Source organism: Hyperolius riggenbachi, chromosome 5, assembly GCF_040937935.1.
Source record: "Hyperolius riggenbachi isolate aHypRig1 chromosome 5, aHypRig1.pri, whole genome shotgun sequence".
NCBI lineage: Eukaryota > Metazoa > Chordata > Amphibia > Anura > Hyperoliidae > Hyperolius > Hyperolius riggenbachi.
In genome coordinates, this window is record NC_090650.1 from 199,211,336 (window position 1) to 199,235,195 (window position 23,860).

The 23,860-nt window shown below is 42.8% G+C and overlaps 1 protein-coding gene across 1 annotated transcript in view; it reads left to right on the forward strand.

Annotated features, from left to right (window-relative positions):
• The window catches only part of ITGA9 (integrin subunit alpha 9), a 565,489-nt gene that overhangs the window by 345,401 nt on the left and 196,228 nt on the right, over window positions 1-23,860 (forward strand). Inside the window, exons 17-18 of the mRNA XM_068236571.1 lie at window positions 15,457-15,533; window positions 19,681-19,831. Coding sequence (XP_068092672.1) covers window positions 15,457-15,533; window positions 19,681-19,831 — 228 coding nt within the window. The remainder of the gene's footprint in view (window positions 1-15,456; window positions 15,534-19,680; window positions 19,832-23,860) is intronic.

Sequence of the window (23,860 nt, forward strand, 5' to 3'; positions counted from 1 at the left end):
GGCATCTTATTGGCAAGTTTAAAAATATCGCCTATGAGAAAACTTAGCAGAAAAAGTGAATTGCATATGGGCCCATGCATGCTGGATGTGTGGTACAGTGCAGGACTTGAGTCCCCAGACAAGTCCTGCACTGTACCACACATCAAGCTTACAAGAAATAGAATAAAGACTCAGTGGCGTACCTAGGGCATTTGGCACCCGGTGCTGGGTATTAAAAGACACCCCCCCCCTAAAAAAATGGGCGTGGCCACAACCTGCGGCGTGCTTCGCGGCAAAAAAATGGGCGTGGTCATGACCGGATGAGGGCGGAGCTAACTGTAATTTAAAGTATTAGCTAGTATAGTTGCCCCAGTATAGCTAGTAGTTTCCCCCAGTATAGTTGCCCCCAGTGAAGCTAGTATAGTTGCCCCCAGTGAAGCTAGTTGCCCCCAGTATAGCTAGTATAGTTGCCCCCAGTATAGCTGGTTTAGTTGCCCCAGTATAGCTAGTTTAGTTGCCCCCAGTATAGCTGCCCCCAGTATAGCTAGTATACCTGCCCTCAGTATAGCTAGTTTAGTTGCCCCCCAGTATAGCTAGTTTAGTTGCCCCCCAGTATAGCTAGTTTAGTTGCCCCCAGTATAGCTAGTTTAGTTGCCCCCAGTATAGCTGCCCCCAGTATAGCTAGTATACCTGCCCCCAGTATAGCTGCCCCAAGTATAGCTAGTATACCTGCCCCCAGTATAGCTAGTTTAGTTGCCCCCAGTATAGCTAGTTTAGTTGCCCCCAGTATAGCTGCCCCCAGTATAGCTGGTATAGTTGCCCCCAGTATAGCTGGTATAGTTGCCCCCAGTATAGCTGGTATAGTTGCCCCCAGTATAGCTGCCCCCAGTATAGCTAGTACAGTTCCCCCCCCCCCAGTAAAGATGCCCAGGAGGGGGAGAAGCAGCGCTAGAAGAAGGGGCAGTGGGTTGCAGCGGTGGGGAGGGGGGAAATATCCCCCCCCTCCCTCACCTGGGACCCCTCCTTCTGCCTCTCTCTCCCCCTCCAGAATAGCTGCGACAAAGTGCGGGCGGCCGGAGGCGTATAGACAATTACTCACCTAATCTCCGCGTTCCCAGCGTCATGACGTCACAGGTCTCCGCCTCCAATGCCGCCCACTGTGCTTCCACTAATCAGGAAGCACAGTGGGCGGCATTGAAGACAGAGACCTGTGACGTCATGACGCTGCGCTCCACGCTTGGAACGCGGAAATCAGGTGAGTAATTGTTCATACGCCTCCGGCCGCCCCGCACTTGTCGCCGCTATTCTGGAGGGGGAGAGAGGCAGAAGGAGGGGTCCCAGGTGAGGGAGGGGGGGGATATTTCCCCCCTCCCCACCGCTGCCCCCACTGCCCCTCCTTCTAGCCCTGCTTCTCCCTCCTGCTGTGCTGCTGTGGGGGGTCGTGGTGACACCCCCCTGGGTGTCTGACACCCGGTGCGCTCCGCCCCCCTGCGCACTATGGTAGGGACGCCACTGTAAAGACTTAAACCAGGTCAGCTCCTGCTTCCTTTCCTCACTAACCTTTTCAGCACTTTACAATTAAAAAAGTACCAAAAAGTAGGTGAAAAAGTACTATCAAAATTATTCTGAGTATTTAGTTGCTTGCTGGTGGCTTGAAAGGCATTTTATTGACAAGGGGCCATATGCAGTTCGCCTTTTCACCTGAGTTTTCTCCTAGGTGATATTTTTAATCTTGTCAATAAAATGCCTTTTAAGGCACCAGAAAGCTAGAAAATACTCAAAATAAGTTTAATATTACTTTCTCACCTACTTTTTGTTACTTTTTTTAGTTAAAAAGTGTTGGGAAACTATTTTAAATCGAAGATGAAAATTATCTACTAGGACAAAACTCAGGTGAAAAAGTGAATTGCACATGGCCCCAGGTGTGAAAATATCACCTAGGAGAAAAAGATAATTGCATAAGGCCTCCTGTGTCAGTCTGGTTTGACACACTGTTATTTACTTCTGGCTTGTAGTGCGCTCAACTATTGAGTACCCACCTCACTCAGAAGCACAGCACCTGCCAACACCTGATTTCTTTATAATAATATTTGCATAGCGCTTTTCTCCCTGCGGACTTAAAGTGCTTTGACCAAAGGCCCAGAAAAATAGGGGGGGGGGGGGGGGGAGTGTTAATGCTGTCCAGAGAAGAGGCCTCTCACACTGATTGCTAAAGTGAGTTCCATAGAGTAGGGGTAGCAGTAGAGTATAGCATAGGGGCTGCATGAGAAAAGGCCAGTGCACCTAGTCTTTTTAAGTGGATCCTAGGAATAACCAAATTCAAGTTATTTGAAGAGCGAAGGGTGTGTGGGAGGGTATATATAGTTTTAATAGCTCTGCAATAACAGTACCGCTGTGATTTTAATGCCTAGGAGGACAGTTCAGATATGTATTAGTCTTCTTGGTGAAGCTAGAGAAAAGTCCTAAAAAGAAAGTAAAAAAGGAAATAAAGTAAAATAAAGCTACCAGACATCTGTGGACGGAAATCGATTTGCATGTTTTCCCCTAATCAGTTAATCTGTTTACATGAAATAATTGGCATTATGCCACAGCATATGGCCATTAAGAGATTCAGGACAAGGAACTGAGACAAATGGCTGCAATTTCTTTTGGGAGATGTGTGTCTGAGAGAGAAGACGTGTGGGTTGGTGTATAGGGGCCGGAGAACATAGCAGTCCTCACCAGTCCTCCACCATTTCTTTTCTTTCAAAAAAAATCTTCCATTCCGTGAAAAACGTTTGCATCCTTTTCCTGTGAACATGGTGGTGGTTGCGGAAACGTTAGGGCCAGTTATGAGAGGAAAATTGGATTGGACATCTTAGAGACTTGATCTCCCTAGTTTGGTCTACATTAGTGGCCTGAATTTTCTGCATGGCCATAAGTTACTGTTTCAATTCTTTATCTCTTGTTGTGAGCGCGGTCTGTTCCCATATTGAATTGACTTTGCAATGGTTACACTTTGCTTGGATCGCCACACCACATGATTATTGTGTTGTTTGTTCCTTAGCTCATTTTATTTCTGCTTTGTAAGACATAATTATGAGTTTGTTATTTCTTGGAACCCATGTTGTACCAGCTGCTTGTGCAGATCACTTCCTATGTCCTCTCCACAGAATAGAGCAGGTTCAGGTGTTAGTTGTTGAATGTAAACCATTGTAGAATGCATTGTGAATAATGTAAAAATCAGATGCTTCGTGTGTAAAGAGGAAAACAAGTGACTAATACCAGAGGACTACTCTCCGTATATTTTTAGTTATTTTAAGTTTAGCCTGCCATGAATTATCTGTATGTTACTTTACGAGAATAATGTAAGGAAATGATGACATATGAATTATCTAGAGGTCATTTAAGTCAACTTCCAGTAAAAGGGAAAAGTTCAAATCTACCCATTAAACTGTATGTTTGGTTTACAATTCAAAACCATGGCACCATTTCAAAGAGAATTAAATCTTTTAAAACTTTTGTAACAATTTCAATATAATTTTATAAAAATGTTATCTTTTTCTGTCAAAAATCAGTATGAGGCTTAATTTTCACTGATCCCATGAGTGTTTCTACTATTCAACCAGCGTCTGGCTTGGGGTCAGCTAGTAAGGTCGAAATTCCTGTAAGGAGAAATGACTAAACCCCTACCTCACTCGAAGCCCTTGGGAGCCTGGGCAGCTCCATTTCCCTCATTATTATCAATGACATATAAATGATGGTTCTCTGAGTGTTAGTTTCAGAGATGAATTGGAGCAGCAGCTGTGGGTTTTAGTTTAGGCACCGCTCCTAAATTATTCTTTCACTGCTCCAGTTCTCATCCCAGCTACTCTAGGGGTCCTGTCACACCAGAGAGAATTTTTTCGGGTTCTTTCAATTTTGTAAAAAAGGCTTCCTTTGATTTGCCGTAAAATCGTGTCCATGATTTTTTGAAATCTCTGCATTTTGAAATTTGCTGCAATGTTGCTGTTATTTTACTGTGGTTTTAATGCAAGTCAATGGGAGCGACTCTAAAAACGCTCTCTGGTGGTTCTCCAACCTAAAGGTACCCTTTAACGGTAGAATTTTTGGAGAGCGATCAAATTTTTCATAAGATTATTCAGATCATATTGTATGAAAACAGAAAAGCTGGTGGGCCTAAGCGATCCTGTGCAATCACATTATTGGCCATTTCCTGAAAGAACTGGTTGAACAGCATGGGACATTTTTTTCATATATATGATTGCAGCTAATTTTGATATTAGGAATAGTTTGGATTTTTAATGCTGTGGATCAATGAAATAGAATCTTCCTTTGATCTGAATAATCCTATTGAAAATACCATCATTTATCACACCTTTATTGACCGGTGTACAGACTAAACAGCAAGCTTATGGTGAACCAGAACTCATTGGGGCTTTTTGGACCTTTGTAGCCCCTTACACACTTCAATGAGTTTTGGTTCACCATGAGCTTGCTGGTTAGTCTGTACCTCTGGGTGTTTCAAGCCCTACTCCATAGATCCAAATTAATCCATGACATGCACTGATGAGGATCAACCAATCCAAAACAGTCTGTATGTTGGATTATTATGGCTCTGTACAAATTGCATTCCAGCGGATCTGGAGGTGTGTTTAGCTTCTAAGGGCAACAATGGTTAATTTGCATATATTCAGCAGTGATGCACTGGGAGACATCTTGGAGCTCACTCCAACCTGAATTATCACAAATTCTTTCTGTTTTAAGAAAGCAAACTTTTGTTTACCTTTATTGACAAATCCTTTTTTTTTTTTTAAATAATTTTTAGGTGATATAAGTAGCAAATGTAAATGGGACTTTACAATGAATAGAAGTCCATTGGTGACCTATATGTGCAAATCTGCTTGTAGTTGTGTTCCTTTTAAGCTATGATAAAGGATATAATACAATGAATGTATATTGTCTTTAAAGCAGTACTGAAGTCCATAAACTTTGAAAAATCTTTAAGGCTCAGCTCCCACTAAAGCCAGAACACTAACAGTCAGCAGGAGCGGATAGTGTAGTGTCCTCTCCAATGGTCCATTGTGGTTCAGTTGGAACCCAGAGGAGTTGCATTTCCACCATAGGCTTTTTGGGAAACGCATCTGTTGGTCCAAAGAGTATCACAGACCACAGAGAATCTAATAGATCTGTTGCAGATTGACAACTATTAATGGTTTTCCTTTAAGGATTAGACAATTATATGGTAATAATGTAGAGATGATGCAACTTTTATGTTAATTATCTAAAAATATGTGCAGCTTGGAACTATTACTATCAAAATCATCAGTTACTCCATTAGGATTGGTCAAATCCCAGGCTGCATAGATTTGCATAAAATTAATGTAACACTGGCATCAACTTGAAATTGTTAGCATAGTTCTGAGTTTCAGCACACATTACAGAGCATCATGCTTGGATCACTGCCAATCTGTGGTGCTGGAAGCTTAACAATGGTGTATCCAAATACGAATTTCCAAAAGCGCTAAATTAGATTCATCTCACAGAAGTCAATACCAAAATCTTAAACTAGATGAGAAAATTGTTTTGAATGATGGAATCTGGGCCAGTTTATTGAACTGTTGAAATGTGGAATCATGTGAGACCATGTGCTGCACCGTTTTGACAAACTTGTATGTCATAGGATGGTACTTTGAGAACTTCGCTTTGTCAGAGCATGACTGCCACTATGTGTTAGTGTGTTGTACTATGAATATTTTAGCTGTCCCTTTATCAGAACACTGTATACCAGGACGGGTCAACCTCTTCCCATTTACCATATTAAGCAGAGGCGTCCGAGCCATTAGGCAGCTATAAATTTTTGCCTAAGGCGACAGGAAGAGGCAAGGGCGCTACTGCACTGAGTAGTGAGAGAAGAAATGCCTCTCAGCTGACTCAGGTGTCAATTTACACAGCAGCAGCAGTGGGGCTGACTGGACTTCAGCTCAATGATTCAAAGAACCACAGTAATGAATGAGTCAGTGAGAGAAGGCACTCATCCTAGTCAGGGATCCGAGGAGTACAGCATCATCAGCTCCTGAGTCCGACTCCTGAGAATTCAGTCCCTCTCTCTCTGCTACTGCTAACTGCGTGGATGTAGAGACTGTGTAGCAGCCAGGCATTGACTTCCCCCCTGGCCGCCTTTCATTCAATGATTTAGGGTTGGTCCTGTGTCTGCTGTATTCAGGTTTGATGATGTAAGGCAATGTAAAATACTAGGCTAGCTGATAAAAGTGCAATTAGAGGGCAGGCTAGCTGGTAAATATACACAGCATGATGTAGAACTCGTCTGGAGGGTCAGTGGGAAAAAATCTGTCTGGTTTCTCCCCATTGTTATAATGACTGCATGTGTGGGTAAGGTCTTAAACAGGTTGAAAAGTTTTGACAGTCCCTAGACTCCAGGAGGGCTGCTTGCTGACTTGTGTAAGAGATTGGCAGGGACAGCAGTCCTATTACCAGCAACTAGTCTCTGTGTAATGTGGGACTGCAATACAGATAAACTGCTCCATCTCAGGCTATTCTCAGTCTCACTCCACTCCTCCTATCTCTGTATGTGTATAGTGTATGTCTACTGTGTGCTGTGTATAGTGTGCTCTCTCTCTCTGTGTGTGTGTGTGTGTGTGTGTGTGTGTGTGTGTGTGTGTGTGTGTGTGTGTGTGTGTGTGTGTGTGTGTGTGTGTGTGTTGTGTGCAGTGTGTGTACTGTGTGTGTGTGTGTGTGTGTGTGTAGTGTGTGTACTGTGCTGTGCGTGTCTAAAGTGTGTGTGTGTGTGTGTACTGTGTATAGTGTGTATGTTGTGTGCAGTGTGTGTACTGTGTGTGTGTATGTTGTGTGCAGTGTGTGTGTGTGTGTGTGTGTATAGTGTGTGTACTGTGCTGTGCATGTCTAGAGTGTGTGTGTGTGTGTGTACTGTGTATAGTGTGTATGTTGTGTGCAGTGTGTGTACTGTGTGTGTGTGTGTGTGTACACTGTGTGTGTGTGTGTGTATAGTGTGTGTGTGTGTACTGTGTGTGGTGTGTGTGAGTGCATGCCGCAATAAGTATATTTTATGGTGAAACGCTCTGCTGCATAACAACTATTTTCTGGTGAACCCATGCCGCAATAAGTACATTTTCTGGTGAAACGCTGCTGCATTATGATTTTCGGGGGTCTTGGGGGTGGGGTTCACCACAGGAGTGGTGTTCACCATGAGGGGTGCGGGGTATGGGACTGGGGGCAATCACGGGGGGGGGGGGGGGGGGGGGGGTGCCACAGGATTTCTCGCCTGGAGTGACAAAATGGCTAGAGACGCCCCTGATATTAAGCATTTCATTGTGATTATTTTAAGTGAATTGAATGGAGTGCAGATGTCCATGAGGTGCTCTTTGGCTGATGTGGGAAGTCATATAATCAAAATTTAAGTAACAGGTGTATTTGTATCCCAGAGATGAATTATAACGCTTGTGATTACTTGTAGCTTTTCAGCCATTAGCTAGTGTGCAGCTGATGTGTTTTGGTGAGTTACCAGTTACTGAGTGTGCTTTATAGTGTACGGTTATGAGTCAAGAGGGTTTTAGCATGTGGGTGTTGCATTTATTAGTTACAGTAGGATGCAAAAGTTTGGGCAACTTGTTAATCATCATGATTTTCCTGTATTTCCTGTATAAATCATTGGTTGTTACAATAAAAAATGTCAGTTAAATATATCATATAGGAGATGCACAAAGTAATATTTGAGAAGTGAAATTAAGTTTATTGGATTTACAGAAAGTGTGCAATAACTGTTTAAAAAAAATGAAATTAATATTTAGTAGATCCTCCTTTTACAGAAATACAGCCTCTAAACGCTTCCTGTAAGTTCCAATGAGAGTCTGGATTCTGGTTGAAGGTATTTTGGACCATTCCTCTTTACAAAACATCTCTAGTTCATTCAGGTTTGATGGCTTCCGACCTTGGACAGCTCTCTTTAACTCACAGCACAGATTTTCAATTATATTCAGGTCTGGGGACTGAGATGGCCATTCCAGAAAGTTGTACTTGTTCCTCTGCATGAATGCCTTAGTGGATTTTTAGCAGTATTTAGGGTCGTTGTCTTGTTGAAAGGTCCAGCCCCAGCGCAGCTTCAGCTTTGTCACTGATTCCTGGACGTTAGTCACCAGAATCTGCTGATACTGAGTGGAACCCATGCGGCCCTTAACTTTGACAGCATTCCCAGTCCCTGCACTGGTCCACACAGCCTCACAGCATGATGGAACCACCACCATACTTTACAGTAGGTAGCAAGTGTTTTTCTTGGAATGCTGTGTTATTTTTCCTCCATGCATAACACCCCTTGTTATTCCCAAATAACTCAATTTTAGTTTTATCAGGCCACAGCACCTTATTCCAAAATGAAGCTGGCTTGTCCAAATGTGCTTTAGCATATCTCAAGTGGCTCTGTTTGTGCTGTGGGTGGAGAAAAGGCTGCCTCTGCATCACTCTCGCATACAGCATCTCCTTGTGTAAAGTGTGCCAAATGGTTGAATGATGCACAGTAATTCCATCTGTCACAGGAGCCCTAGTGGCTGACCGCAATTGGCCTTCTAAGCGGTGCCAGCGCACAGATCGTGCGAACTCTGGTCGCAGTCAATGCGCAGGAACCGCTAAGAATTAGCCGCAGACAAACCAGAAGGGAGCCTGTGAGATACGGGTAATTACAACGTACACACGATTCCAGGGTATTATTATTATTATTTAGTATTTATATAGCGCCGACATATTACGCAGCGCTGTACAATGTATATATATTGTCTTGTCACTAACTGTCCCTCAAAGGAGCTCACAATCTAATCCCTACCATTGCCATATGTCTATATTATGTAGTGTAAGTACTGTAGTCTAGGGCCAATTTTTTTCTTTTAAGGGGAGCCAATTAACTTATCTGTATGTTTTTGGAATGTGGGAGGAAACCGGAGTGCCCGGAGGAAACCCACGCAGACACGGAGAGAACATACAAACTCTTTGCAGATAGTGCCCTGGCTGGGATTCGAACCAGGGACCCAGTGCTGCAAGGCGAGAGAGCTAACCACTACGCCACTGTGCTGCCCCCACCACTGGTATGGGCCAGTGGACCCGATTTACTGACTGACTAGTCCTGCGAATAAAACGGTTAAACACACGGTATTCTGTCTAGCCAACAACAAACAAACAAACAGTAGCGTCTCTTCAGAGACCCGGGATCAGTTCTGTGTGTGCTGATAAGCAGGGTAGCTGACAGTGAATGACTTGGATAAAGTCGTTTATTCACAGCAATATAAATAATTAATATATACAGACAATTATTAAAATCAACAATTATTAAAACAGTAATAACCAGTATAAAAAATAAAAGAAGGGAGAAAAATACTTAGTTCCTGGAAAGATGTCCTTTTTGTGGGAAAAATCAGAGTTCTGTGTTTCAATCAAAGTTCCGAGTTCAGACCAGGTGGATGCCAGCATATCCTCAAGCTGGCACCGATGAGTTCAAGATGTTTTCAGGGTGGAGGACACTGAGTTTGGGTCCTCTGCCACTCCTATGCCCCTGATTTCGTAGGAGGGAGTGAGGGCGGGGCCACACACCCCCTTAGAACATGAGATGAGTTCTCCCCTCCTTCTCCCCTGGGGGACCAGAAATCATACCTTAACCATATATGGGCTCTATCTCACTGAACCGTACAGGTCAGGGCAGATTTACTAATATTTTCAGGTCTGCCTCGATGTACCCAGCAGCCTGATACCAAACATGAGGGGTGGGACCCCTGTGGTATCATCAGGGCACTTTCGAACTGCCTAACTGGCAGTCTTTACCTCAGAATGTTCTGAGATGTTCTCAGAACCAACGCCAGACAGGGCCCTACATGCTCTGTTAGTTTGGAGGGTCTGCCAGCCTGGCAACACAGAAAATATGATACATATAGCAGTTTATGGAATATGAGATACCTCTGGGATTTATAGCAGGTCATTCCCAGGCAAAGGATCTTTGAAGTTTGGGGCAGCCAGCTAGGTGTCAGCTCCCCTGCTGGGAGGAAGCCAGAGGGTCTGGCTTTTCCCCCAACTAGATTGCTTCTGTCATGGTGCTTGTCACCTGTACCTGATGGATGGGCCATCAGCACAGCTTGAAGCCAGGGACTCTCTGGGCCCAGGCTCATTAGCATATCAAAAGAGCCATCCTGCAGTTAGGCTGATGCTATCTCTCTGCTGGGAAAAGACTCAGCTGCTCCTACACACTCAACCCAGATTGTATCGATTTGAAGCGCAATCGATGCAGAGAATCGAGTGCGATCGCTTTTCTTCACGGGCGGTTACAGGACGCGCCTGCGGCCCCGCAACCGTCCGGGACACCATCTATAGCAAGATGATGCTGTGGGTCTTTGGTGCTGTTCTGTGTGTTGACTCTGACTGTTCTCACCATTCGTTGCTTCTGTCTAGCCTAGATTTTTCTTGGTCTGCCACTTCGAGACGGCTATTTGTATCTTTCCCCTAAACCATAATGGTGAACAATCTTTGTCTTCAGGTCATTTGAGACTCGAGTTGTTTTGAGACCCCCATGTTGCTACTCTTCAGAGAAAATTAAAAGAGGAGGGAAACTTACAATTGACCTCCTTAAATACTCTTTCTCATAATTAGATTCACCTGTTTATGTAGGTCAGGGGTCACTGAGCTTACCAAGCCAATTTGAGTTCCAATAATTAGTTCTAAAGGTTTTGGAATCAATAAAATGTTAAATTTATGCACCTGCCTAATTTGGTTTAAACAATTATTGCATGCTTTCAGTATATCCAATAAACTTTATTTCACTTCTCAAATATCACTGTGTGTGTCTCCTATATGATATATTTAACTGACATTTTTTTATCATAACAACCAACAATTTATACAGGAAAATCATGACGATTAACAAGGTTGCCCAAACTTTCGCATCCCACTGTATGAACATAAGGAAAAGGTAGCAGTTGCTGCTTTTCTTGGATGTCTTTCACAAAAACAGAAGGGTGAATATTAGATGCACAGCAAGTACGTTGAGTGACTCAGAAGGTATCTTGGTGGAGACTGAGAACACATGAGAATACAAGAATCTTGGAGGAGGTACTGTATGTGAGGGGCAATAAGTGAAATGAGAGAGATAATGTGATCATAGTCATTCATTCAGAGGCTTTTGTAGTGGTGGTGGAATTGTGAATACAGAGGATGTAGGGTGAGGTTTTTGGAACCAGGGTAAAGTGCAGATGTCACTCCAAACCCTTTGTGTGAATGAGTTACCCCATGATGAAGAGGGGTGTCAAATGTAAGTAGTGCATGTGGCCAGTGGCATAGGAATCACTTTAGCACGCATAGGAAGTGCTATGGTGCCCTACGCCACTAGGGGGCCCAGTTGGCAGCAGAGGATTTTTTTTTTAATAAAATATATAATACATACCCTTCCTAAACCCCCACACCCTGCCTTGCAGCACTGCAATGAAATCACCCTCCCCCCAGGTCGCCAAGAGTAAGTAGCAGGAAAGTAAGGGGGGGGCTACTTTGCTACCATTCTGCGCATGAACACCCTCTCTGGCCAGCCCGACAATTAACCTGTAGTTCCAGCCAGGGAAAGTGAGAAGAGCCTGTTGCCACTGCACAGCACTGAGTGTCTCCAGGCAGCGTGTACAAGCTATTTTATCCAGGGAGAAGGCATCTGTGTAGCACACAGCACAGAGATGATTGCAGACTGCCTCTCTCCCTCCACTAGACTGTCTGTGTTATCAGCACTATTAGAAAGTGCAGGAATTTGGCCTCCCACATCAGGGACACAGCAGCTATGGGAAGCTCTACAATTACCAGAGGCAGAATAGATCTGAGAGGCAGAAGCAGCCAGGACAGCACAGGCAATGCTCGGTGAGTCTGCACACTATGGGCTTGATTCAGAAAGCAGTGCTAACTGTTAGCACGCCTGTGAAAACCCCCTTAGCACGTCTAAACAAGCTTTTTGCGCATAAAACTTTACGCGCGTAAAACTTTGCGCGCGTAACACTTTACGCGCGCAAAGTTAGCGCACGATCTGATTGAGAAATCCGGTGCTAACCTACTTAGCACCCTGGTTAGCGCGTCTAAAGACTTTAGACGTGCTAAGTAGGTTAGCACCGATTTGTGAATCAAGCCCCATATAGCCTCAATTCACTAAGCTTAACTCCTGTCTTTAATAACTCTTCTGAGCTGTTTTACAGTTATCACCATGGTGATATAATTGTGATAACTGTAAAACAGCTGAGAAGAGTTATTAAAGACAGGAGTTAAGCTTAGTGAATTGAGGCCATATCTCACTGTGTACCACCATGCTGCCAGTCAGTCTCTTGTGAAAATCATGCATCCTGTAAAAGTTTGCTGTCTTCATTAATAGCTGCAGGATCCTGATACCCATTAAAGTGTATTTGCTGCAGGCTCCTGCTACCCATTAAAATATATCCAAGGTTGGAGGTGAAAAGATGGTAAGACATTAAATCTACCTTTCTGGATCCTCCTGCAGTCCCCAGCAACTCCACCAGGCCCCTTGCCGCATAACCGCCAACCTCCAGGGTGCCGATGTCCCCTGCAGTGGCTGCAGGTCACCGCGCATGCACCATTCCTGACCGCGCTCCCACAGCCGGGAATGTTCTGCACTTGCGCACTTCACAAATACAAGCTTGGCAAGCGCAGGATGCTCCCGTCTATGGGAGCTTGATCGAGAGAGGCGTGTTGACACACCCGCACATGTGCAGTAGCCCGGGACCACAGCTGTGGTAGGGGATCTTTCAGAGGGGACAGCATCAACTTGGAGGGATACGGAGAAACAGCGAGGGACCTGATAAGACTGCTAGGGGCTAGTGTTGGGCTCATGAGTCTATAAGGACTTAAATTTGTGATTCTAATGAGGCATAATTGCCTCAGCTGTGCGGCTGGGAGAGAGGGGGTTATTTACCCATAAGTCAGTCGTCCTGTATGCATTCCAAACATCTTGCACACGTCCTATGGGACGCATTGCAAGACCCGCTACAGCGCACTTCCTCATTCCGGCTTGAAGGAGGAAGTGCGTGGTAGCGAGTCTTGCAATGCGTCCTAGATGTTTGGAATGCGCACAAGATGACTGACTTATGGGTAAATAACCCCCTCTTTCCCAGTCGCACAGCTGAGGCAATTATGCCTCATATGAATCCCCACCTTGGATATCCTTTAAAATTTGTTTACTCTAAAATTTTACATATGTATGAGGCCTGTCATCTGGCAGCATTCAGGATTGATCCCTTGGGCGACACCTAGTGGCCTGATGCTATACAGACATGTCAATAGGCTGCACTCAGTCTCACACTCTGCACCACCATACTATCAAAAACGCAATAGAGCTATAGCAGTGACCTGGCTACATTTTATGCAGGATAATCACTTTAAAATATAACTTTTTTTTACTTTAAATTTTTATTAAAATTTTGAACAAGTACAAGTGATGAATTTAAAACATAGCTACAGCAGTACTGACACAAAGAGAAAGATATTGGCCCTGCATGAACCGCACCACAAGGTATTGGAGTACAAAAAATAGCCTTTATTTAACCATACCAACAATAAAACCAATTAAAAACAATCGCACGATATGAATAATGCCCTCAAAAAATGCACTGTGAGTGCTGAATATGTACAATAATAAACACCTGATATATAATATAGCACAGCTGTATGCCAGTAGCAATATAGAAGTGAAAGGGTGAAAAGGGTAGATTTCAGAATGAGGCCAACCTCATTTCATTACCCCTGACTCCGCCTTCCCAGCCGCCGCCTCTATGCTTCATTCCGCGTCACGTGATGTGACTATTTAGCCACTCGCAGAACGGGTTGTCATATGCCCGGAAGAAGCCGCTTGCTGAGGCGAATCGCGATGGCCTCCGCACGCTAGTCCCTCTGCACAGCTGCATCCTGGTAAGCTCTTTACTCACACTCGATTTTCTGAGTTTTTTCCTCTTTAGCTTTCGGCCTCGTTTGGCCATTACACCTGGGTATCTTTTTTACCCCGCACACTGGTTTTCACCACAGATTACTACCATTTCACTTGGTGTACCTCACTCTTACAGGCTGGTTGGCCTCATTCTGAGATCTACCCTTTTCACCCTTTCACTACTATATTGCTACTGGCATACAGCTGTGCTATATTATATATCAGGTGTTTATTATTGTACATATTCAGCACTCACAGTGCATTTTTTGAGGGCATTATTCATATCGTGTGATTGTTTTTAATTGGTTTTATTGTTGGTATGGTTAAATAAAGGCTATTTTTTGTACTCCAATACCTTGTGGTGCGGTTCATGCAGGGCCAATATCTTTCTCTTTGTGTCAGTACTGCTGTAGCTATGTTTGGCCTTTCTGCACACAAAGTTGGTCAATTTCTTTACAGTATTTAGCCTGGTATACATATTATTTATTGATGGTGCTTGTTCATCCCCCTTTTTTGGTTTTTGAATAATTTAAAACATAACTTTAAATGATACAGTATACTGTACCATAAAATCCTGTCACCCAGATAAAATATTGTGGACAGTATGAGGGTATGTACAACAGCAACCTATGGTGCCGGTAAGTCCCAGTGGGTGATGCCTGTCAGATCTATTATAGATCCTGAAGGACGGCAGACCATATCATCACCCTGGGGATAAACGTATGTTACGCTAAATGGATTAGTAACTTAAGATAATTAAACTGTGGTTACCTATATTGGGGGCTACCTACTACTGGGAGGGCATCTCTAGCTACCTATACTCGGGTTGCTACCTGGGGCACAAAGGTACCTTATACAGTTTTGTTTTTTTTTGGAGGGGGGGACTCTATCAAAATTTTGCTATGGGGCCCCATGATTCCTAGCTACGCCTCTGCATGTGGCTGTAGGTCTTTGGGTCTGTTTACTGATGTCAATAGGCGCAAAGAGTACAAAATAAAGCATTAATCCATCGTTAGATTGAGTATGTGTGTGGAATAAACAGTGGTGGAAAGTGAAAGGGGGAGGAGGAGGAAGACCTGAAGGCCAGAATTAGAAAGGCTGTGTATGGCCATCATGTCTTTATTCAACAACTAATGATGTCTGCTGACTTGTGAAAGGATCAATTCCACTAATTCTGACAGGGCAAGAAATACATTGTGTACATTTGTGAAGACACAGGAATACTAACCTGTAAGCACGATACAGTAACTTGCCCCACAGGCATAGTATATGCTTGCTTTGTGCTGCATATCTCTGAGATGAACTGTGCTCACCAGGTTTATCTGATAGCTGGGTCTGCTAAACTCTTATCTGTGTAGGAAGGTTATGCTTTACAAGTCAAATGATGTAGTCATGTCCACACAGCATTCAATCTTATGAGCACATGCTCTGAATGTTCAACTCGTTTGGATACACTTTCATTATTTGTATGATAAAAAATGTGTATGATAAAATGGGTAATATAATCTTGGTTTATTTTATAGACATTCTTTGAGAGGAATTGTCGCTCTGATGACTGCCCTGCTGATTTACATCTAAAAGGCAAGCTTCTCCTATCAAGGTAAGGGCTGCTATTTTCTCTTCTGTTAAAGATAATCCGAGGGTATGAGTGATACAAAACAGAGTTGCGATGCTCCTTGACATACTGTTTTGAACGGAACACCCAAGATGTGTTTTGATACCCACTAACAACATGAAACATTTATGCCGTGTTCAAAAATTAAACCTAGTTGGTGAGTTTCACCAATTTCTGTGTCTTGTCTTGTCGGCTGTTGTTCAGTACTCCACTGACTCTACTATTAAATATTTAAAAACATTTTAAATCAGGAATACATACTGTAAAAACCCCATTATCTAGAACTCAGTTAACCAGGACTCTCAAGCAACCAGAAAAACAAACCCTGGCATTGCAGGATGCATAAAATGATTCTGTACAGTAATAAACCTGTTATGTTACTTTAATCACTTTACCACTGCAGTAGCGTGTATCTACGCTCCTTTTAACATCTTTTCCCCACCAGGAGCGTAGATACACGCACCCCCACCGCTCGTGCACACGCTCCCGCTCTCGTGCACACCACCGCCCGCTCGCCCGGAGATAAGTGAACGGGAAAAAACTTTCCCGTTCGTAGATCTAAGCCCCCCAGCAATGATCGGCTGCTTCTATGAGAAGCAGCGCGATCATTGTGAAAAAAAAAGTTTCCCAGCTCCTTTGCACTTCCTGTAAGTGTACTTCCTGCACAAAAAATTACTGTGGCCATCTTGTGGCTAAATAGTAAAACTACACCCAAAAACATTTTTCATATATAAATATATAGTTTTACATTATAAATTAACTCATTACCTCCCACACTCCCCAATTTTTTTTTTGTAATAAAAAGAAAAAAATTACAATAAAACCCAGGTGCCAGGCACCCCAGGCTCAACCCTGAGTGCAGCCATGAGAAACATATTCAACAAGTTCTTGTCAGATATGTTTAGAGGGGTTCTTCACTGGAACAATGGGCTGTAAAATGGGTTAAGGAAGACTCTGCATTATCCCTTCCCACTATAGAGATAAATGTCTAATTTTATGTAGTTTTTTCACTTCCAATACACTTACACTTACAAGATTATGGGAAGGGGTTGGATGAATGTATTAATAAAATGTGAGGCTAAATAAATATGCATGTGCTTGTTGCTTGTTATTATTTTATATAGTGGACTACAGTTTTGTTAATAAATGTATAGAAATCCATAGTTATAAGTTTTGGTTTATGAAATATGATTTAATACGGTAAAATATGATGTCATATGCCTTGGATAACTCACTTTAAAGCTATGAGACAACAAACACGTGTTTATGTACCTGGGTTTATATAGGCTGCAAGCTCAATGGAATCCTTTGTAGATGGGATGTTTTTGCATTCAGCAGAGAACACTTTATGACTTTGCAGTTAGTATGGAAGATTTACAGCAGATGCTGGAGATGGCTGGCATGCCATGTATTTGTAGCATGAGCAATACATAACAGCAAGCTCTATCTCAGCTCTGTGAGAGGAAAAAATATCAGCTTGCCTCCAGAGGTGTCCTCTCTCACTCAATGGATTCATGATTGGTTCCATGTGTCCCTTTTCAGACTGAACCACGAAACCTTTTTTCAACATAAAATATCATAGGAATGCTGTCCGTATCTAATAATTAGATTGTGGAGCCAGTCATGAAGTGAACAAAATTTTTACATTAGTTTATTGTGCCCCCTATACACAGTAAAGTACAGTTTATGTCCTATGCATTGTTTAGGAGTGTTTTGTGATATTATATAACTGCACAGTTCTCATGCCTTTCACACTAATCTCACGCATACCAATCTGTTATATTTCATTACAGTTCTATTAAAGGTCTGCCAGAACCTGCAGGGGGGCAACACCTGGTCTCCCTGCAGGACCAGCCACAATGTGTGATATGCTATAATCCCCACAACCCCTAAAGAGACAAGGGGGTGGTGTGTGTGTGTGTGTGCATTTCAAATATCTTGAATGCTGCTGAATATTTCTTCCAATAGCATTAGTGAAAGTTGATATACAAATGAGCAAGGCCAATGTGCCACATACACACCTACAGTAGAGATAAACACAGTTCTCCTTTATATTAAATGGGGAAAGATCATTGTATTAAAGTATAGGCTTTATCAGCAGGGGTTTGAAGGTGTTGGTTAGCAGTGCAAAGCTGTCAGTGTGAACAAGCACAGTACTTCCTAATACCATACAGTCTGATTAGCTACCTATTAATGGTACAACTTTTGCAAAAGAATGATTTTTAGCGAACAATCATATTTCAGATAAAAAAAGAAAAAGATCATATTCAACTGATCCACACCATAAAAGAATACAACTTGCGATATCTGCCATATCTCCGCCAGTTATGATCACATCTATGAAAAATTATGTCAAGCAGATTGAGCATTTCTTTAAGGAAACAATCAATAATGAGATTGTTTAGGATCAATTGGGCCTGTCAGCTTTCATGAAATAGCATCTGATCGGAAATATGATTGTTCACTTAATATTGTACTGTTAATGGGTGCCTTTATAGAGTAGCTCTGTCCCTCTCAGCCTGTGATTACAGACTGTACAGGAATTTTACAAGCTGATATTAAGCCAAAAACAACTACTTGTATTGGCTGAATATAAAACGGGATTTAATCATTTTTTATTGAGCTCGTGAATCGAAATGGATCAAATGATGATTTTTTTTCATCTTTATATTTATCTTTAGTTCACTTTACAGCAGGGGTGTCGAACTCAAACACAGTGGGCCAAAATAAAAAAATTGGGACTAAGTCGTGGGTTCACCTTGTTGTCGAATGGCCCCCTCTCACTCCTATACAGTCCTTGGTGTGTTGTGCCCCCCTCCCTCCCTTATACAATACTCTGTTGTCTAGTGGTCACCGTCCCCTATACAGTTCGCAGGTGTCTAGCACCCCTCCCCCTTACAGTCCCCCAAGTAAGTGCATAGTAAAATATCAATCATATAACTTATTGTTCTTTTTACTGGTGGCACAACCCGGCGCCGAGCTCATGTGGTGCCACTGCAATACATATGCTGCTATGATGCCTGCCGACCACTCCTTAGTGATTGGGTCTGAGTGAACCTAACTTGCCTAATGTCCATGCTTCTATCCAGTGACTGACTAAGCATTACCTTGTACTCATACTGTGATGCATGATCTGGTCTTTCTTGTATTCATGTATTGTCATTTTGCTGTATGTCACCCATAAATATTGTCTGTAACCTAAACTAATGTCCAGCGCTGCGTAATATGTTGGCGCTTTATAAGTACAATAAATAAATAAATAAATAAATAAATATGCTGGAAAACCATGCTTAATTGTTATTAACTACTGCTGGAGCTGGTAGCTTGCTCATCCCCCCCACCCCTCTATATAGTGCAGATCACACTGGTTTGAATCCCGAGGACAAACTTTCCGTCAGGCAGGGAGTATGCCACTGAATGGGAGGGGCCTATGCTTATGACCATGTGGTGCACTCTGCTGCAGGGTCATATAAAGTATGGTTTCATGCAGTGCAGTGATCCCATGGCAGGCTCCCCTGCCGTGGCATCATTGCACCACACATGTATAAAAGCAGCCTAAAGATTCAGGATGCCTGCAAATAAACTGCATATTGCCTAACCAGCTTTTTGAAATACATTGTTAGTTTGTGTTAATCTATGTACACCTGCTAGAAATTCATGACCAAGCACTGACATGGTCACTAACTATCAGTTTGGATGGCAGATATTGAGTACCTATGTGTATTATGTGTAGCTTCAGGTTTTTTTTTAATGATCTGTGGGCAAGAAATCAAACAAACAGTATCTGTTTGAAATTCTTTAGCAAAGATTCCTTTGTCGTGCCCCCCCCCCCCCCCCAAATTATATATATGTGTGTGTGTGTGTGTGTGTGTGTGTGTGTGTATGTGTGTATATGTGTGTATATATATATATATATATGTATATATATATATTTATATTTATTTATACAATGGATTGCAAAAACTGTTTTATACTACATAAATATGACATTGTTTTTGTCTTATTGTTTTGCTAATTGCTGTGTGTGCTGGTATACTTATATATATATATATATATATATATATATATATATATGTTTGTTCTACTAGTAGAAAAGTTAAACATAAACACTTTTCTTGTTTATATGTTACAGCTTTGATTCAAAAACAGAATATTTGGCTTTGGGAGCTGTGAAAAACATTTCACTTAATATTACAATCTCGAATAAAGGAGACGATGCTTATGACACAAATGTCTTCTTCAATTTTTCAAGGGAACTGTACTTCATCAAAATGTGGCAAGAGGTAAGATACTTATATTAATGTATGTAGTACTTGTGTAGTGTAGTGCACTTTTCAGCAACTTACAGCCTGGGAAATGTTTAATGCTGTATGCTAGGTATCCATTATAGCACATATATGCAGTTAAATAGGTACATAGTTTGGAAAATCTCATGCCCATCAAGCTCAGCCTCTCAGTTCAACAGAAATTCTTTTGATCAGGAGAAAGTAAAACAATTCAGAGCCTCCTGGGAAGTTGTAGTCAATCCTACCTCCTGGGGTAAAGAATATCTTTTCTGACCTCACATGGCACTCAGATGAATTCTCTGGTGCTCCTCATTAATTGTAGCTGCTAAAGTTGGAATAAACCTGCCCAGTGCCATTCTTAATTTTGGGTTTGCCATCATCACCCTCTTTAGTAAGCCAGTCCATTGTTTAAAGGAGAAATTGAGGAAATGTCATTGGAGTAGGAATTAACCAGGAATAATATTTGTCATTTATGTCTTTTAAAATTGTATTGTCCTTATTGTCCATACTGTTCTTTAAATATTTCAGTAGTGGAACACACTAAGCTGGCAGAACAGTAGTCTGGGATCACATTAGTGGGGGTGCATTATATGGACACCGCAACCTGGGACCAGACTAGTGGGAGGGCACTATGAAGTAACACCAAGGTAAGCAGGGTCATACATTGAACCCTGTGGGCTCCTCAGCAAAACTGAGCCAGCCAGGCCCCCTTCAAACCCCCAGCACCCCTCCCCCCCCCGAGATTAAAACTCTTGTAAAACCCAATGCGAAGGCCTTTTTGAACACTGCCTAACCCCCTCCCCCCCCCCCCCGCCCCAAAATAGCAGTAGAAAATTATTGGCTTTCAGCAGAGTGGCACCTCCTTCTCGTTTCTCTCTTCAGCTGCACCATGCATTCTATCGCCCCTGCATGTCATGTTAAATGCGTCAGGGAGCTACAGGTAGATAGATTGTACGGCATGGCTACAGTGAAGAGAGAAGGACATGTCGCCCCGCTGGAAGCTAGTAATCTATTGATGCTCCACTGCCACATTCTGTGCTTAATCAGGAGCGGGCCCCTAAGTGCCCCCCCCCCACATACACGAAGGCATGTTATTGTCTAAGATCAATTTTTGGGGGAAGCAATTATTTTATTAGAGTGCTTTTGGGAAAATATACTGCCATGTCAACACCAGTTCATGTCCTGTAATATAGTCATGCTGTGGTACTCAACATGCTTAGGCAACATTAAGACACAGGGCAGGCAGTTAAGGAAAGGGAACCTAGGATGGTGAAAAGTCCAACTATGGCCCTAACCCCAAAACTGTTTGTAGCAAACTATACAAAGACCTTTGTGCATTTTTTATGAATTGTGGTCAGCTCAGTGTCCTGCAAAGTGGAATTACTTTTCCAGTTTGATTCTTGACCACACCCTCTTTAGCAAATCTAATTTTCTTGATCTTATTTAAGTGCCTCCATCTGTGGGATCAGCCTTACATTTGTACAGTATTTTGCTATGTCCTATAAACCTTATCGCCAATGCTAAGTCCAGTTGATTTGTTTATGAGTTGTGGTCAACTGAGTGCATGTTGTGCAAAGATTAAATTACTTTTCCAGTTTGATTTTTGACCTCACCCTTCTTACTTGATCTTATTTAAGTGCCTCCAGCTGTGAGATCAACCTAGCATTTGTACAGTATTTTGCTATGTTCTATAAACCTTGTGGCCTAGGCCAAGTCCAGTCCTTGATCTCTTAGGCCCCGCTTTCAGTGTAGTGCTGCTTCTATCTCCAAGATGGATGCAGCACCTGTGCAGCTGCAATTCGCGCCCAAATCCCCCTGCTGCGCAAAGGCAAGGGTGATTCTGATGTGATGTCCAAAAATTGATGCAGGCACAATTCTATTTCCCCGTGCAACAATTGAAATCAACAGGCTTTAGTTTTTGTGTGCGGGCAACGTAGCTGAATTTGCCCTGGTGATGCCAAACTGTTGCCATGTTTGTACACATCAACACAGCCTTGTGCAAGTGTACATATGGCAAAAGTAAACTGTACAGTATGTTTGTGCCTTTGTGAAATTAGTTTGAGGTATTGTTTTGCCACACGAGAGGAGTTTTATGATGGGTGCTCTTAGTCTTGAAATGGGTTGCTGCATAATATGCTTCTGTGTGGCATTAAACATTTTACAGTGTTAGAGGAGCCTCATCATTGGTTTATGAGACTACATGGAACCATACATAGTTTTGTAAACTTGGAACTTCTGACTTTTAACTAGCTATTAGAACACCATAGTAAATCTAAATTAGAAGAAAAAGTTACACTCACACCCCAAACTCTAATGGAATTTAACCAAATCTCACATTTCCTCCGCTCCTATACCCATAAAGCCGCTTTCCTACCCCCCTTGCTCCTCCTTTGAAAGACTGCTCTCATGGAGGTCACCAAAAGAGACTTATCTTCCAGATATACTCCCCTCTTCAGACTGACTCGGGATCTCTAACCCCTTCTCATCTTTATATGAAGAGATGGGAAGAATCTCTCTCCATCTCCATAGATCTAGAGGATTGGGTAGATATCTGGGAGAATGCCAAACACTCCTCCATGTGTACACAGATCAAAGAGAACATACAGTATATAAAATTATTTTTCACTGGTACTTAACCCCTGAAGCTCTATCAAAAATTTACCCTAATACATCTGACCTTTGTTGGAGGGGTTGCTCCCATAGGGGCTCGCTGGAGCATATTTTTTGATCTTGCCCATCTATAGTTCCCCTATGGAAGGAACTTCAACAACTTATTCTGACTACTACAGGGGTCACGATTCCTCTGGACCCAGTGATTATGCTACTAGGTAAACCACTTCCTGACATAGATAAATACACTTCCCGCTTAATCACACATATCCTAACGGCCTGTAGACTCTCCATTGCCTCAGCCTGGAAAGCCATGCCCCCCCCCCCCCCACCACCATAACTGACATCAAGATTAATGGCCCATACTCACGGGCTACAACTGTTGCCGCAACACGCGGTGCGCGCGTGTTGCAGCGACAGGTCGCCCGTAAGTATGCGGCGTTGCCCGGGCGCGCACCCCGAACTGTCGCTCGTCGCTGATGTCGCCGGGCGATTGAACTGCTCAATCGCCTGGCGACAGTCGCCGCCGCAACTCCGCTGCAACTGTCGCTAGTCCGCGTGAGTACGCGGACTAGCGACAGCAACAAGATAAGTTATACATTGGTCTTCCGGCGGGGGGAGGCGCAAAAGCGACAGCTTCCGCCGCATCAGTTGCCAGGTCCCTCCGCCGTGTGTATGTGGAGGGACCTGGCGACGAGCTGTCGCCGGCCTGTCGTGCACACGCTCACGTGTGCTGGCGACAGGCCAAAAAGTTGCCCGTGAGTATGGGCCATTAGATAAGTTGGACTAGGAATATGGAACAGATAACTGCTTCCCTCAGAGATACTGAGTCACAGTTTAGAAAAGTCTGGGACCCGTGGATATTATCTAATGCCTCCATGATGGATCCTGTTCCTAGTTCCACTTGCATCTTCCATATAACCTCCCTAAGTCCCTAAGGCCCTGAGCTATGGTTTAGGCCCTCACACTTATCTCTCAATGATTTAGCTACCCTAGGCCTATGAACGCTGTGCCCTATTCTCTCCTACGCTCTCCCACCCCTGTTCCTAGTTAACTGTTATATTCTACTGTTTCTCTTATTTTCTTTCTAATTATGACATTCTATTCTGCTGTTATATAGTTACTAAAACAGGCAGATTTGAAACAGCTATTTCCTCCTTGAGACACTTTTTTTTACCATGATGCTCATTTTATCCATCTTCCGTGATCCACAAGATATGGTCTTTCCTTTGAGCATGATATATTCCTTAGGGTACTCTGCCAGAGTCTGATGGTTCAGACTGAAGATGCTGTATTTCTTGCTCACATCCTATTTTTGTTTTCAATTATTACCAAGCTAAAAGCATATATTGTTTTTCCTTGTACAACCTGCCTTTTATGATATTTCCTTCAACTATTAATACAAAATAATAGCTG